At 34.0% G+C, this 15,360-nt stretch overlaps 5 protein-coding genes across 5 annotated transcripts; 2 read left to right on the plus strand and 3 right to left on the minus strand.

Moving 5' to 3' along the window:
• Nucleotides 1-8,143: 8,143 nt before the first annotated feature.
• On the plus strand, nucleotides 8,144-9,391 carry DSM5745_09771 (uncharacterized protein; the record flags this gene model as incomplete). The annotated part of the gene is made up of 3 exons (XM_026751787.1): nucleotides 8,144-8,222; nucleotides 8,341-8,625; nucleotides 8,688-9,391. The coding sequence occupies 3 exons, from the start codon at nucleotides 8,144-8,146 to the stop codon at nucleotides 9,389-9,391; spliced, it is 1,068 nt and encodes a 355-aa protein (XP_026599519.1).
• A 187-nt stretch (nucleotides 9,392-9,578) lies between these two features.
• Nucleotides 9,579-10,451, minus strand: DSM5745_09772 (bZIP transcription factor; the record flags this gene model as incomplete). Its single annotated transcript, XM_026751788.1, has 2 exons — nucleotides 9,579-10,294; nucleotides 10,346-10,451. The coding sequence occupies 2 exons, from the start codon at nucleotides 10,449-10,451 to the stop codon at nucleotides 9,579-9,581; spliced, it is 822 nt and encodes a 273-aa protein (XP_026599520.1).
• Nucleotides 10,452-10,772: 321 nt separating this feature from the next.
• On the plus strand, nucleotides 10,773-11,881 carry DSM5745_09773 (uncharacterized protein; the record flags this gene model as incomplete). The annotated part of the gene is made up of 2 exons (XM_026751789.1): nucleotides 10,773-11,158; nucleotides 11,209-11,881. The coding sequence occupies 2 exons, from the start codon at nucleotides 10,773-10,775 to the stop codon at nucleotides 11,879-11,881; spliced, it is 1,059 nt and encodes a 352-aa protein (XP_026599521.1).
• A 513-nt stretch (nucleotides 11,882-12,394) lies between these two features.
• Nucleotides 12,395-13,309, minus strand: DSM5745_09774 (Short chain dehydrogenase; the record flags this gene model as incomplete). Its single annotated transcript, XM_026751790.1, has 1 exon — nucleotides 12,395-13,309. The coding sequence occupies one exon, from the start codon at nucleotides 13,307-13,309 to the stop codon at nucleotides 12,395-12,397; it is 915 nt and encodes a 304-aa protein (XP_026599522.1).
• Nucleotides 13,310-14,171: 862 nt separating this feature from the next.
• On the minus strand, nucleotides 14,172-15,215 carry DSM5745_09775 (uncharacterized protein; the record flags this gene model as incomplete). The annotated part of the gene is made up of 1 exon (XM_026751791.1): nucleotides 14,172-15,215. The coding sequence occupies one exon, from the start codon at nucleotides 15,213-15,215 to the stop codon at nucleotides 14,172-14,174; it is 1,044 nt and encodes a 347-aa protein (XP_026599523.1).
• Nucleotides 15,216-15,360: the final 145 nt, after the last annotated feature.

A 15,360-nucleotide genomic window follows, 5' to 3' on the forward strand; every position in this document is an offset into this window, starting at 1 on the left:
TTAGTTCTTAATATATATTTAAGACCTTAATACTATTTATTATAAGTTATAACATATCCTAGCTCTGTACTAGGTAGTATTATTTAATATATAATACTTTTTTTATAAATATAAGTAAGTATTTTAAGGCGCTTTTTTAGCTAGTTTTTATAATTATTTTAGGTATTTACTAGCGCGTAGCACTTATATATTAAATAATTTTAAATTTTTATACCTACGGCGGTCTAGGGCTCCTAAATATAAATAATATTATAATTTTACTTATAGGCTAATTATAAAATTATAGTATAGCTAGGTATAAACTTACTTATATTAACCTAGTAAATAATAAAATCCTGTTATTACTAAATATTATTTTAATAATAGTTACCATGGTTTTTTTTTAGTACTTTATTATTAAAGTTTAAAGGGGAATTTAATATTAACCTTTATTACCTAGGGTAAGAAAAGCGTGCCCGTGCTAGTTAAAATAGGTAAGATTAATTTAATAAAAAGTTACTTAAGGTTTTAATTACTAGTAAAGGTATTAAATTATAGGGTATAATAATTAGTAATTATTATAAAGTCTTGCTTATTTACTTTTAGCTTTTTTATAATATACTTTTAAAAGTTTTTTTAAGGTAAAAATTATTTAATTTTAGCCTAAAGCTAGGTATTAGTATTAGCCTAGGTATATATATTTTAATATTAATAGGTATTATAATAGCGCACGCTATTAAGCTTTTTTTTAAATAAGTAAACTAGCTTTTTATTTTTACGCCTAGGGGCTACTAGGTAATTATTATATTTTATTAGCTAGGGGCCTAGGTAGTTCACGTAATATATAAGATTTTTATAATTTAAATTAATAAAACCTAGGTAATTTATAATTATTATACTATATTATATATAATATATTATATAATTATATTATACTAGGTAATAATATTTTTAGTAGCTAGGGTTATACTAGGAAACTAGCTAGTATTTTTTAATAAGCTAATAATACTTACTTTAATTAAATAAAGTAAAGGCCCTGGGCTATTTTAAAAAAATATTACTTAAGTAATACACCTGGTATTAAAATTAGGCTTATATTTTAAAAAAATAAGCCTAACTAGCTTTAGTTTAATTTAGGCTATAATTTTATTTTAAATTAGCTTTATAATATTTATTTTATTATTATTATATACTAAAATAGTGCTGGGTATTTTTTATACCATATAGTTATATTATTTTTAAAAAATATATATATTAATAATATTTAGGGTATAATAAATTATATTAATTATTTTATTAGTTATTAAAAGGTTTTTAATAAAAAGGTTATTAAAAATAATAGCCTAGCCCGTGCAGGTAGTATTAATTTTAAAAATAACTATAGTTATAGTTAAGCCTAGTATATACTTAATAAGGGCTTATTAAATAATATATACCTTTAAGCATGTTATTAACTTATTATTAAAAAGGGTAATTAATATTTTATAGTTATTTTATATTATTAAGGCTATAATAAAGCTATTACATGCTAATTAGGTTACTAAAGTGCCTAAAAAGGGTATTTTACCTAAGGTAATATTAGTTAAGGCAAATAAATTTACTTTAAAAAGGGTAGGTTAAGTCCCTAAGTTTTTAAGGGTTAAACTTATTCCCCTTTAGGTAATAATCTTACTAAAGGTTATTATAGTAACAGGCTAATTATATATATATAAGAAAATATAATTAGTATTATTAATATTAATATAGCCTTTTAAAAAAATAAAATATATAAACCTATTATAAATATTATAAATAAAGGCTTTTTAATCCTAGGTTTTTTATTTAGCTATAAAACTATTAATAATAATTATAAAGTTTATAAAAACTTTATACTTAATATATACCTAGCGTTTTAACTTATTAAGTTAATTATAAAAGGCCTTTATAATTAAGCTAGGCTAAAAAGTTAACATGCTATTATTTTTAATAATAAAAAAAAAATAGGCTTGCTAGGGCCCTTTTTTTTTACCTTTTTATAATATATAAGTTAAAAAAAAATAAAGGGTCTTATAGCCGCGTGAAGTTAGTTAAATTAATACTTATAAATTAATTAAAAATACATGCCTTAGTTTTAGCTATTACACCACAGGGAGTAATAAAAAAAAAAAAGTTAAAAATAAAATTAAAATAATAAAAATATATATTTATAATAGTTTTAAAGTATTTAAAGCCCTTATTTAAAGGTACCCCTAGATTACTGAGAGTTGTAAAGGTGACTCTTCCTGTAGAGGACTCACAGGACCATTGTAAAAGGTGCTTGAGAATGCGCTTCTGATTGGTTAGCTGCTAGCCCGCTGTACCAGGTTTTTGGAGTTACGGATGCCTCAGGCAGAAGTTGGTTATGTAAGATTGGGATAAGAATTAAGGGGTAAATAAAATATAAGATTTTTTAGGATTTAAAATAAATAAAAATATAAAAGTTTAATAATTAAATATAAAAAAATTTAAGCTATATTTATTTTTATTTTTTTTATATTTTATTTTTTAATTAGGTTATAAAATCCAGCTAAAGTTAAAGGTTAATTTTTTTTATTTTTAAAAATTAATTAAAGTTATTTAATTAAATTTACCGCGAAAATTTAAAAAATTTTTATTTTTTATTTAATATATTTTTTAATACTTAAAAAAATAAAAGCACTAATACTAGGTATTAAAAATAGTTTTAATTTTAATAAGGCTAAGTTAGTAAATAAATATTTTATAACATAGGTTATTAAAAAGTTTAGTAAGGTTATTTATTAATTAATTTTTTATTTTTATTTAATTAACTTTAATCTTTTTATTTTAACACTTTTTATAAAGCTAGTAATAATAAATATTAATATATTAAAATTATATAATAAATATAAGATTATTTAAGTTAAGTAATTATATAATTTAAATATTATTATAAAAAAATATAATATAACCTTTAAATTAAACTTTATAATATTAAAAAGTTTTTTTTATTATATAAGGTTTTTTACTTTTTTAGTAATAGTAAGTAATTTAGCTTTAATAATAAAAATAATAATTATTTTTTACTTATAAGTATTTTAGTTAATTAAACCTTTAAATAATTTTATAAGCTATTTATTAAAGCTATATTAATTAAAATTATTACTAAAAAAAGTATTAAATATTATAATAATAATTTTTTTAGTATTAGCTAAGTATTTAATTTTTAGGTTTTTTATAATAATAAAATATTAAATAATATACTTAATTATTTTAATATAAGTTTTAATAAGTTATATTATATATTAAGCAAGCTTACTAGTTATTTTAAAGGTATTAAGGCATGTTATTATAATAAAATAAAAAAATAAGCTAATAAATTATTAATATAAAAAAATATCTTGCTTTATAGGTGTATAATTTAAAGGTATAAATATTAGTTTTTTAATAAGTAAAAATATTTTTAATATTTTACTTAGTATTATAAGGTTATATTTAGCTTGTAAATTATTAATATAAAAATTTTAAAATAATTAAATTTTTTAATTATAATAATTATAAATAATTTTAATATTTAAAAATTACTTTACTTTATTAAAATTTTATAATTTATATATATACTTTATATATTTAATAAAGTTAATAGCCTTTTTTTAACTTTAGCTAATCTCTTGCTTATAATAAGTATATTATTAGTAAAAAAAATAATTATAAAATACTTTATAATAAAAAAATAAGGTTTTTTTAATACTAGCTTAAAGCTATATTTAAAAAATATTAAAAATATTTTTTTATTAAATACATGGTAATTATTTAAGGTTATATAAAGATTAATTTAATTTAAATACTTTGCTTTTAACACGCTAGGGGCCGGGTAGTATTTTAATATATATTTTTTTATTTATAAAGCTTTAAATAAAAATATTAATAATATTTAATTAAATAATATTAAGGTTAAAATAAGTAATAAGTATTATTATAAGTTAAAATAATTAGGTAATAAAAGTTACTATTATAGTATTAATATAGTTAATAAATTAAAAATCTTTTTTAATAGAAAGGCATGCTTTAAATTTATTTAAATAATTAATAATATTAAATTTATATTTAAATACTTATATAAATAATATAATAATCTTGCCTTTTAATATAAAAATAATTTTAAAAATATAAAGTTTTTTAAAAATACTAAATTTAACTTTAGCAGCCTTTATAAATAAATTTTTATATAAATATTTTATAAGTTTTGCCTAGTTTTTTAATTTTTTTAAAGCTAATTTTAGTAAATAACTTTGCCTGGTGCCTTTTATAATAATTTAAAAGGCTTAAAAATTATTAAGTAAAAAAAATATAATATTTAATAAAGTTTTTTACTAGCTAGTAAAGAAGTTTAGTATAAAAAACTTTAAAAAAGGTTTTTATTTTAAGTAATTTTTATTTATAAAATTTTTTAAATCTTGCTTTTAATGCAGGTGATTATATTAAGCCTTTTTATTTAATTTAACTTATATAGTTAAAAGTCTGGAATTAAGATTTTATTCCCTTTTTTTTATATTAGTTTTATATAGTTTTAGGTTAGATTTAATAAAAAAAAGTAATATTAATATTTTTTTTATTATTATTTCTATTTATATTATTTTTTAGTTATAAAAGCCCTCCAGCGCTGTTATTTTTAAAGTTAAAAACTTTTTTATTTTTTTACTTTTTATTACCTAGTTAGGTGTTGTTAAAATAGTTTTATAATTATTATAAATTTAAAAGCTTTAATTAACTATAGTGCTTGCTAAGCTTAGGCTAGTAATAAAAATAAGTAAAATTATAAGGTTTTTATTATTATATAATATTAAGTTACTAGGTAAGTTAAGGATAGCTTTATTTTAAATATTAATTTTAATATAAGGTTTATTATTTTTAACCTTTTTATTTTTACTTATTTTTATATTATTAGGCTTGGGAGTAGGCTTATTTTAATTATTAAGTTTAAAAAAAATTATTTTTAAAGCTAATAAAAAATAGTATATTAATTAATTTTTTTTATTAATATATGCTAGGATTATATATTTTAAACTAGCTATATAAATTAAGTTATTTTTATTATAAGTTTTTACCTTATTAAATATTATATTTTTTACTTAAATAACTAAATATTATATAGCTTTAGCGCGAGGGTTTTAAATTTTTTAAATATTATAGGCTTTTTTATATTTATAAAAATATTTAATAGCTGCTTTTAGCTTTATTTTATAAAAGTTAGAAATTTTTAGCCACTAGTAAGCAAGTAATTTAAACTTAAAAATATTAACTATATTTACTAGGTAAGTATTATTTATTAATATTTAAAACTTTTAAAGTAGTATAAACTATTTATTTTTTTTATTTTTTATAGGCATGTAATTTAGTATATAAATAAACACTTTTATAATTTTAAATATAAAATTTTAAAATATATTAATAGCTAATAAAAGCGCTTTAACTTTTTATAAAATAATTTTTTTTAATTACTTACTTATGCTATTTTATTTAAATATATTAAAAATAATAATTTTAAAAGCTAAACCTTATTATTTTTAATAAATTTAAAGTTATTTAAAAGCTATAATATCTTATTATTTATATAAAAAAATTAAATATAAAGGCTAAATTATTTAAAAGCATAGGTATTAAATAATTAAATAACATGCTAGTAATTATTTTTTTTAGTATATAGTATTATTTACCTTATTTAAGTAATATTATTTAAAAAATAAAAGGTGTATTTTATATTATTTTAAAATACTTTAAAAATAAAAATATTAAAATAAATTTTTTTAAAGGGTTGGGTTACTTTAATTAATTTAATTTATAATATTTACTTAAAAAATTATAAGAGTTTACATGGCGTGTAAAGTAGTTTTTATTTTTATTTTTTATTATAAAGTTAAGGCGCTAGATTAATTTATATACTAGTTATAAATATTAAAAATTTAAATATTATATTAGTATTAAGGTGGCCTATATACTTATACTAAATTTTTAAGCTTTTTAATAATATTTTTAAAGTTATAATATATTAAATTTTTATTTTTATTATAGTATAAAAGGCCTTAATCTTTTTATTATTATTAATATTAAATTTCTTATAGTAAATTATATATAATTTATAATATTATTTAAGTATATAAAAGTTTTTTTTAAGTTTTTAAGAGTTTTTTTATAGCTATTAAAATATAAATTTATTAACATGGCTTTATTAAAAAACATAATAATAATATAAAAGCCAGGAATATAAGCGTAATTATTAAGTTATAAAAGCTTTTTTAAGCTATTTAGTCCCTTATAAAAAACATAAAGTATACTAAACTTTTTAATTTTATTAATAATATTATTAATAAAAATAATATTATTTTTAAAAGCGTTGCGGATGTTAATTATTTTAGTAAGATTATTAATAATATATATAAAAAATCTAAAATTAATAATAACACTTTTATATAGGCTATATTATAAGCTATTAAATAATAAATAGGTAATTATTATTATAACTTTCTTTAGGTTTTTAAAGTTATTTTTTTAGCCTTAATTTTAAATATTATTATATTAAATTTGGATTTTTTAAAGGTGCTTAGTACTTTTTTAATAATTAAATTTTATATATTTTTTTTTACTTTTTACAAAGTTTTTTTTTAAGGCTCCTAATTTTTTAAAGCTTTTTTAATATTAAGATACTAGTAAAAAATAATAAAATATAGGTAGTTATATACTAGGTATATTAGCTTTAATTTATTATTTTTATTTTTACTATTTTTTTTTAAATTTCTTATTATTTTTAGTATTTTTATTTTTATTATTTATTAAGTTATTTTTTTAAGCATGGCAAAAATACTATTTATTAGCTATTATTTAAATTTATTATATATAGTATAAACAGCCTAAAACATATAAAATATTTTAAACTTTTTAATAGCATTAGTAAAGTTTTTTTTTAAAAAAATGGCCATGTAAAGTCTTTAACTAAACTTTTTATTAATAATTATAATAATATATATAAAGTTTTAAAGCATGTTAATATTTTAATTACTAGTAAAAATATTAAATTTTTTAGTTTTAATAAATATATTAACCCAGCAATTATATTAATTATTAATTTACTTTTTAATAAAAAGGCCTTAATAAATAGGTACCTTTTTTTATTTTATTTTAATTTTTATTTAATAAGTAATATTAAATTATATATAGCACTTTATAAAAAGTTAAAATATTATATATAAATATTTTTAGCTATATAAAAGTTATTAATAAAGGCTAAATATAATTAAAGTTATATAAATTATTATTATACTTAATAAAGCTTTATATTTTTTTAAGTAAAATATTTTTTTATAATAATATAAAATTTATTTTATTTATTAGCTATTAAATAACTTATTTAAAGTTTATTTTTTTTAAAAATATTAAAATAATAATTTTTAAGAATTAGCCTTGGGCTAATAAAAATAAGTAATAAGTTTTTATTATTAATTAAAAAATTAATATAATTTTATATTATAAGGCTTATAACTATTAATTTAATAATTTAATATTATAAGTATTATATATTAAGGCTATTTAAGGTAATAGTATTAAACTAGGTATTTATAAGTAAAAATTAAAAAATTTTTATAGTATAATATATAATAAATAAAAAAAACTTTAAAAATTTAAATTTAAATAATAAATAACTTTAAAAATAATTATATAAATAATATTTAAAAAAGTAAAGTATAAGCTAGGCTTATAACTTTTAAAGTTATAAATATTTTAGGTAAAAATTAATTATATAAAATTAAAATAAAAATTAAAGGGTAAATAAAATATAAAAATTTTTAAAATTTAAAATAAATAAAAATATAAAAATTTAATAGCTAAATATAAAAAAATTTAAGCTATATTTATTTTTTTTTTATTTTTTTTTTTTAATTAGGTTCTAAAATCTAGCCAAAGTTAAAGGTTAATTTTTTTCCTATTTTTAAAGGTTAATTAAAGTTATCTAACTAAGTTTACCGCGGAGATCCAAGGGATCTCCACCTCTTGTCCAACACAGGTAGAATCGGATGACGCCGAATCGCCCAATCACAGAGACGCCCAGATATCGCACTTTAGCCCTAGCCTATATAAATACCTCCTTAATCAAGGCGAGGTCCAGCGAGCTCTCTACCCCCTCCAAAACAATATGGCTTCAATCGCTACAGTCCTTGATAACAATTCCGACATCACTCGTCGCTACGGTTCTGGCCTTGTCGCTGTCTTTGGTAAGTAACTGATCCATGCTGGCAATGGACCCTTGATTCGTGACACCCTATGGACCATGCGTCCCCACAGATGACCGAGATGGAATCTCGTTTCCCTACTGATCGCGCTCGCACACAGTCGGCGGAACAAGCGGAATAGGCGAGACAACAGCCCGCGCATTCATCCGCCACACGCACGCCTCCAGCTCCCACGCGTACCTCATTGGACGAGACGAGGCAAGGGCAACGCGCATCATCGAAGAACTGCAAACGCGGTATCCATCCTCCCGGGTCACGTTCATCAAGTCGGATGCTTCGTTGCTGCGCGAGGTGGACGCTGCGTGCGGCGCTATTCAGCGGAACGAGACAAAGGTCAATGTTCTGTTCCTGAGTCCGGGCATCGGGACAACGAGTGGCAGAGATGGTATGGTTATATCCCCTGCCTCGAGGTTTAAATTCTGAGCTTGATATTGACGTCTGGCACAGAGACCGACGAAGGGCTGGACAAGAAGCTGAACCTGCACTACTACTCCCGCATGCGATTTGTGACGAACCTCCTACCACAGCTCCGGAATGCCGGTGATGGCCCCGGCCCCGGGACGAGCGGGCAGGCTGCAGGCCAGAACGAGGAGAGTAGACCACCACTCGCCCGCGTAGTCTCCGTCCTCGAAGCAGGTGGCGAAGCAGCCCTTAACCTCGACGATCTCTCTCTGAAACATCGCTATTCGCTCCGCAACTGCGCAAAACACGCCATTACCATGAATTCCGTCTCGATGGAACATCTTGCCTTAGCCTATCCCCAGATCTCTTTCATGCACACTTTCCCCGGCATTGTAAAGACCCGTCTTAACCGGGACTTCGGCACTGCCGCTCGACTTGCCATTTCCGCCTTGATGGTCCTCGCCAGACCGTGGGAGATTCCTCTTGAGGAGAGCGGGGAGAGACACTTGTATGCCGCGACAAGTCCGCGGTTTCCTGCGAGGATGTATAAAGGAGGTGGAACTGATGCTGCTGAAGGCTCTGAGGGGTATCCGGGGAGTGGGTTCTATCGGCTTAGTTCCACTGGCTCTACGTATAAGTCCAGTAGGATCATGCAGGCTTATCGCGAGGACGGGGTGAGAGACGTCATTTGGAAACATACGCTTGATGTTTTTGCGAAGGTCCGTGGTGGACCAGTGGTTGAGGCGTGATGTTGGACATTCTGATTTGTTTGCTTTTGGGCTTCACATTGAATCTGCGGACTGGGCTATCACTCTCTGTGCGTAGTTCTGCTCGCCATATCCATTGATGTGGCAGACAACTTCTTGTAGATGGTGACAATGCGAAGGTATATTAATGCATCTCTTACGGTTCCTCTCAGAGGAATACACCTGTAATTCAAGAAACATCAATTACAGAGCCGGCGTTAAGCTCTTCTAATCCCCGCTTCCCCCTCCAATGATTACTATACACAAAGACCTCCGGACACCCCTGTATAACCCATGCCCACTTGCGGACAAATAGCTCAGAGAACTCCCAATTCTGCGGAAGCCACGGATCACCCCACACCAGGACCCCGATGTCGCCACTGGTGGGGTCCACTACATCAACACACAGCTCGCAGTCATCAAAAGACTCCGCGACGCCGATAAGGTTGTCGCGCATCTGCGGGAACGGGAAACAGTCTAGCCATGGATGATGGGGGGTTGAGCGTTGGATGGGAGTAGGAAGCAGACTAGACGGGAGGCCTGAGTCGCGCCCTCGGGGTCCCGGCATTGCAGTACTAAATGGGGAGAGGGCGTCGTCGTCCATTGCCTCGATGGTCAAGCCCAGGGTGGACATGTTGTCGACGAATGCGCGCAGCACGTTGAATTTGCTCAGTGTGAAGAGGTGGTCCAGACATGGGTCTGCGGCGTAGTATCTCTCGCGGGCTGCGGCATGGAAGCAAGCCATTGTTTCTACGGTTTCTGAGAGCAGAGTGGATGCAGACGGCTGCTGTGGCTTCTGGACGGTATGGCGTGGACGTGGAAGTATTAGTGCATAACGTGGGCTGTCATTCTTGGATGTGGACTTGAGAGCCTTTGCGGTTTGCCGCTCGTGGCGCTTTCTCGCCCCTGCGAGGGTTAGTTCGCCCACTGGAAGTAGCGGCTAGGGGAGGGACTTACGCAAAGCACGTTGGTTGAGTTTGTTCTGCAGCTTCTTCCGGAGAGCAGGATCCGTGATAGCCGTCCAGTCGTTGTCAGGCTGACAGATGCGCGGTTGCGAGGACATGGCCATGTGAATGGGGATCGAGATACCCACAGGATGGATGGAGGATGTTGGATGTTGGATTTTTCGAGGGTTCGTGACTCGTGAGTGGCCAATGGGACTGGCTATGTAAGCTGGAGCTAACCGTTTTGAGGTGCTGCATCCGGCTGACGCATTCTCAGCCAATCACCGCCAGCCTACTATATACCCCCCTATGGCACTCTGTACCTATAGTCCGTGTACTCTGTCCACTCCGAATATCCGAAAGGCATTAATGAATCCGAGTATAAATAGCCTCTCAAAGACACTCCTGGCAATAACAGAAGCATCACTCTGACAGTCGACATGGCAAACTCCAGCGAATTCGGACCCCTTACACCTGCCATCGAGGTGGCTGCGGCGTTCCCCAACAACATCCACGGCAAGACGGTCATTATAACCGGAGTCTCTCCCAAAAGCCTGGGTCTTGCAACTGCTGCTGCCTTTGCCTCCCAGTCGCCTGCAAATCTTATTCTGACCGGAAGGTCTCCCGACAAAGTCGAGGCTGCCATCAATGAGCTCAAATCCATCTACCCGAACGTCAAATACCATGCCTTGATTCTGGATCTCGCATCCCAGTCCTCTGTCCGAGCGGCCGCCGCCCAGCTTAACAAGGACGCCTCGATCCCCTCGGTCGACATTCTCATCAACAACGCCGGAGTCATGGCCATCCCCACATTGACAACGCCGGAGTCATGGCCATCCCCACATTGACCCTCTCGCCAGACGGCATCGAAACCAGCTTCGCAACAAACCACATCGGCCACTTCCTCTTCACCAACCTCATCCTGCCGAAACTCATCAAGGCCGCCTCGACCTCCTCGACCCCAACCCGGATCATCAACGTCACCTCGTTCGGGCACCAGTTCTCCCCCGTGCGCTTCTCCGACGTCAATTTCACCAAGGCCGGCGCGGAGCTCCCCGAGTCAGAGCGTCCGGAGTACCAGAAGACCGAGTTCTTCACGGGTAAGAGCCATGCAGACGACGTCTACTACGGCTTCTTCTCGTACGCCCAGTCGAAAACAGCTAATATTCTGCACTCGGTCGCCCTGAACCAGAAGCTGTGGGAGAAGCACGGCATCGCCTCGTTTGCTGTGCATCCTGGGGCCGTTGATACGAATATTAACCGCCATGCTACGCCGAGTGATATTGAGCTGGCCTTGAAAAGGGTCAAAGAGCTTGGCTTTGATTCTGCGCAGAAGACGCCAGGGCAAGGCGCGAACACGACGGTTTTTGCTGCGGTTGGCTCTGATCTAAGACCTGTTGGTTTTGAGGGGGATCATGCCAGGGGGGCTTATCTTGCGGACTGTAAGGTGGATGATGAGAATGTTGCTGCCTTTGCGACGAACAAGGTCTTTGCGGAGAGACTTTGGGCTTTGAGTGAGGAGCTGGTGGGGGAGAAGTTTGATTTCTGATTCGGAGATTAGTGGAGAGCTATTATGTACGTAGACCTGTTAGCACTTAGATAGTGTCAGGATAGGTGGAACATTAAATGGCACGGAGTGATTTGATGTTCTGATTTCTCAAGTATCACATATTACGTTCCATGATGGTGAAGATTGTTAGATACCGCTAGACCATAAAAGCCAATTGGCTATAGGTCCGTCCTTATACTCCAACAAAGATGAAGGCCCGCAAGTCGTTGATTGGACGATGGGGGTAAACTAACTTATTCCGACTCTCGTATATGGCATACTGTCTGATTAGAATTGCCACTAGAATAGTTGATGCCATATTGCGCGCTAATTTAAATAAAATGACTGTCAAAAGCGGACAACTCAAGATGCTCGAAGTAGAAAGAAATATATACACACCCGCGCCGAGATATGAGCCCAAATAGCGACGGTATTATTATTGGGGTGCACACAGACAGAGAGAGAACAACACTCAAAGAGAACAAGAAAAGGAAAAAAAAAAAAAAAAAAAACTCAAGCAATAGGTTCAACATATTCCGCAAGCTCGCTCTGAACGTATTGGAAAAGCTTTTCCTGGAGGTCATGATCCTGCGCCAATTTAGATCCAGACTCAGGCTTCCCAATGGGCCCATAGTACTGTCCATGATTCGCATCGGGACTAACAGCCGCAAAGATCTGCGAGAGGGCGCCCTTCGCAACCGGTGTCGCAAAGCAGATTGCCGCGTAGAGGAAGGGCTTGAGGAAAGTCCCCGTCGAGGCATGGTGCAGGTTCGTCGCCACCATACCCGGATGCACCGGGATAATCTTAACACGGGATTCTCGCTCAGCGAGGGCCTTTGCGTAATGCAGGTTCGCCAGCTTGGAGGTCGTGTATCGCTCCGTCGTATGTCGATTTGCGGCGGGCGTGCGGAGCTCATCGAATTTGTACACCCAGTCGCTGGGCGCCCGTGCGTGCGCGGCAGACGAGAGCATGACCATGCGCGCCTGGGCGTTGAGCTTTGCGGTGTTGCGGAGGGTCGGCAGGAGGAGTTGCGTGAGTAGAGCGGGACCCAGGACGTTGGTCCCGAATTGGATCTCGTGTCCGTCGCTGGTGAGGCCCTCGGGCGTCATCATGATGCCGGCGTTGTTGAGCAGGATATCGAGGCGGGACTCTTGAGCCAGGAACTCTGCTGCGGCGGCTTTGACGCTCTCGAAGGACGCGAGGTCCAGCTGGAGGAAGCGGAGGCCGTTGAACGTTGGATTTTGGGCCTTTAGGTCTGAGATTGCCTGTTCGGCTTTGGGGCGAGAGCGAGCGGCGAGGTAGATTCGGGCTGGGTGGTGCGAGATGAGCTGCCGGATGGTTTCGTATCCGAGACCGGCGTTGCCGCCGGTGACGAGGATGACTTGGTTGTGGAGGTCGGGGATGTCTTCGCTGCGGAAGGTCGGCATGGTTGGTATTGCACGTAGTTGGTTACTTTGAGGGTCTTTGGTGGCCAAAGTCAGTCACGGTAGCAAGACAGAGAGGAAGAGGAGGTTCTTTTAAGCTGGCCCCAACCGGGTCCCTTCTGATTCCGTTGTCTTCCAGCGAGAGAGTATAGTAGATCGCCAGAAGTTGTGTGATTGGCCGAGAGCTGTCATCCCTGGCCATGTGGCGCTGTTCGTGATTGGCTGAAAAAGCGTCATCCGGGCCAAAGGGCCCACCCTGTTGAATGTGGTTGGTTGAGGTTAATTCTGGAATTGTAACTAGGGTTTGTACTCAGGTCGCGCATGAATATTGGAGCCAGCAGTGGATGTAATGGTAGGGCCCGGATTGGTCCTGCTACAGACCCATGGAAGGCATAGATCACATTGAGTTAAGGGAATAGATAGCTGAAGCAGTGCCAAGACATAGGCCCAAGGGTAAGCTCGCTCTGTGTAGTTCCTTTGGGAACTAGCCGCCCTGCACAATGGCTCCCAAATGGTTACTGGCATGTTCCAAAGATGTATGTAAGGGCTGGGACCAGTTCTGGGTAGACGGAGCTTCCTGTCCTGTCACTTGGGGTAGAACCAGCCACGCCAGGGGCCGAAGCAAAGAAAGTCACAATGGCGTCGGGGAACTCGGAATGGTTCTTGCTTTTCGCTTGTGTCTTGCTTGGAGTACCCATCCTAGGTATCTACTCATTCGTGTCATCGCCATGTCGTACATTTTCAGGCAGGATAGCCCTGTCCTGCAGCTGATGGATCTCATCACACTTGTTCCATCGGTGAGTTTGCGAAGGCGGCAGAGGAAAGACGGTAGTGAGGTCTGACGGACCTGGTCGTGCTCTGCATACTACCTAGGAGTAAATGGTTGGATGTCCTTATGGCCCAGCACCGGGAGATCGTCGAACAGACGGTACCCTTTCACACCGGCCAGCCTGGACCATGTCCGCCAGGCGCCCTTGAACACAAGGCTCGTGCTCTGAACCCCGGACGGGTAGGACTCCAGAAGCTCAAGAGGTACGCTAGGAGGGCGGTTATGAAGCCATTGTACAAACTCCTCTTGTTCCTCCTTCGTAAACTCACTGTCTACCTTGGCGCGGAACTTGGCGTAGTGGACTGGGCGAAGCTGGCCATGGTCGACTGTGAATGAAGGGCGCGGGCCCTGGAATGGTATGCAGATTGAGGCCGCGCCCATTTTGAGGAAGTGGGTGGGCACCTCTTGGTTCTCGGCAATCGCTTCTCCGCGCAGGGACTCCATTAGCTCGGCGAATTCGATGTACTGTTGGCCCTGAGACTTGCGGTACATGATGGCGCGGTACAGCTTGTTGGTTATTGTGTTAGAGTGTGAAGTTGCTTCGTCTGTGGCGGCATTGGCAATCAACTCCACGGTCCGGGGGGTAGTCTCCATCGCCCGGCTCGGAATGCGCGAGTAGCAACAATCGAGGATGAACAAACAGTCCATGTTGTCGCTCATTTCGAATTCGCATGGATCCTGAAACAGGCGGCGCGAGGCATTAATACACGCAGCGCCACGGCGCCCATTTTCCACGAAATAGAGACTCCCCTCACTGTCTTGCTGTCCATGTCCGGCATAGTGATAAATCACCAAGGAGCGCCCAGCTGCCGTGTAGGCGAGTTCTTGAATTTCCAGGGATCTTCTTTGCAGCCAGATATGCGGTGCAGGGTGGTTTGGTGGAATTATGAACTCTATGGCGTCAGGTAGGTGTAGGGCCTCTTTGACCATGTCCTTGAAAATGCTCGCGTCTCTTTCAGCGTTGGTATCGTCGGCCTGCCAGCGGATGGTGGCGCAGAAGGTTTGGGAGTAGCTGGTGCTTCGGGTTCTAGCGGCCGCTTCGATGGTGCTTTTGAATTCTTCAAGCGACATGGAATCCATCGTGACTGACGTTGGAAGGAAAGGTTCGTGGGCTGCGATTGTTGGCTTTAAATTGGGTGAAAAGGAGTGGAAGTTGGAAGGTTAGACGATGATAGAGGATGAAGATGAAAATGAAAGAGCAAGGTTGAGATGGTGGAAGGAGATG

The sequence above is a fragment of the Aspergillus mulundensis genome (assembly GCF_003369625.1).
Source record: "Aspergillus mulundensis strain DSM 5745 chromosome Unknown scaffold_13, whole genome shotgun sequence".
Classification (NCBI taxonomy): Eukaryota; Fungi; Ascomycota; class Eurotiomycetes; order Eurotiales; family Aspergillaceae; genus Aspergillus; species Aspergillus mulundensis.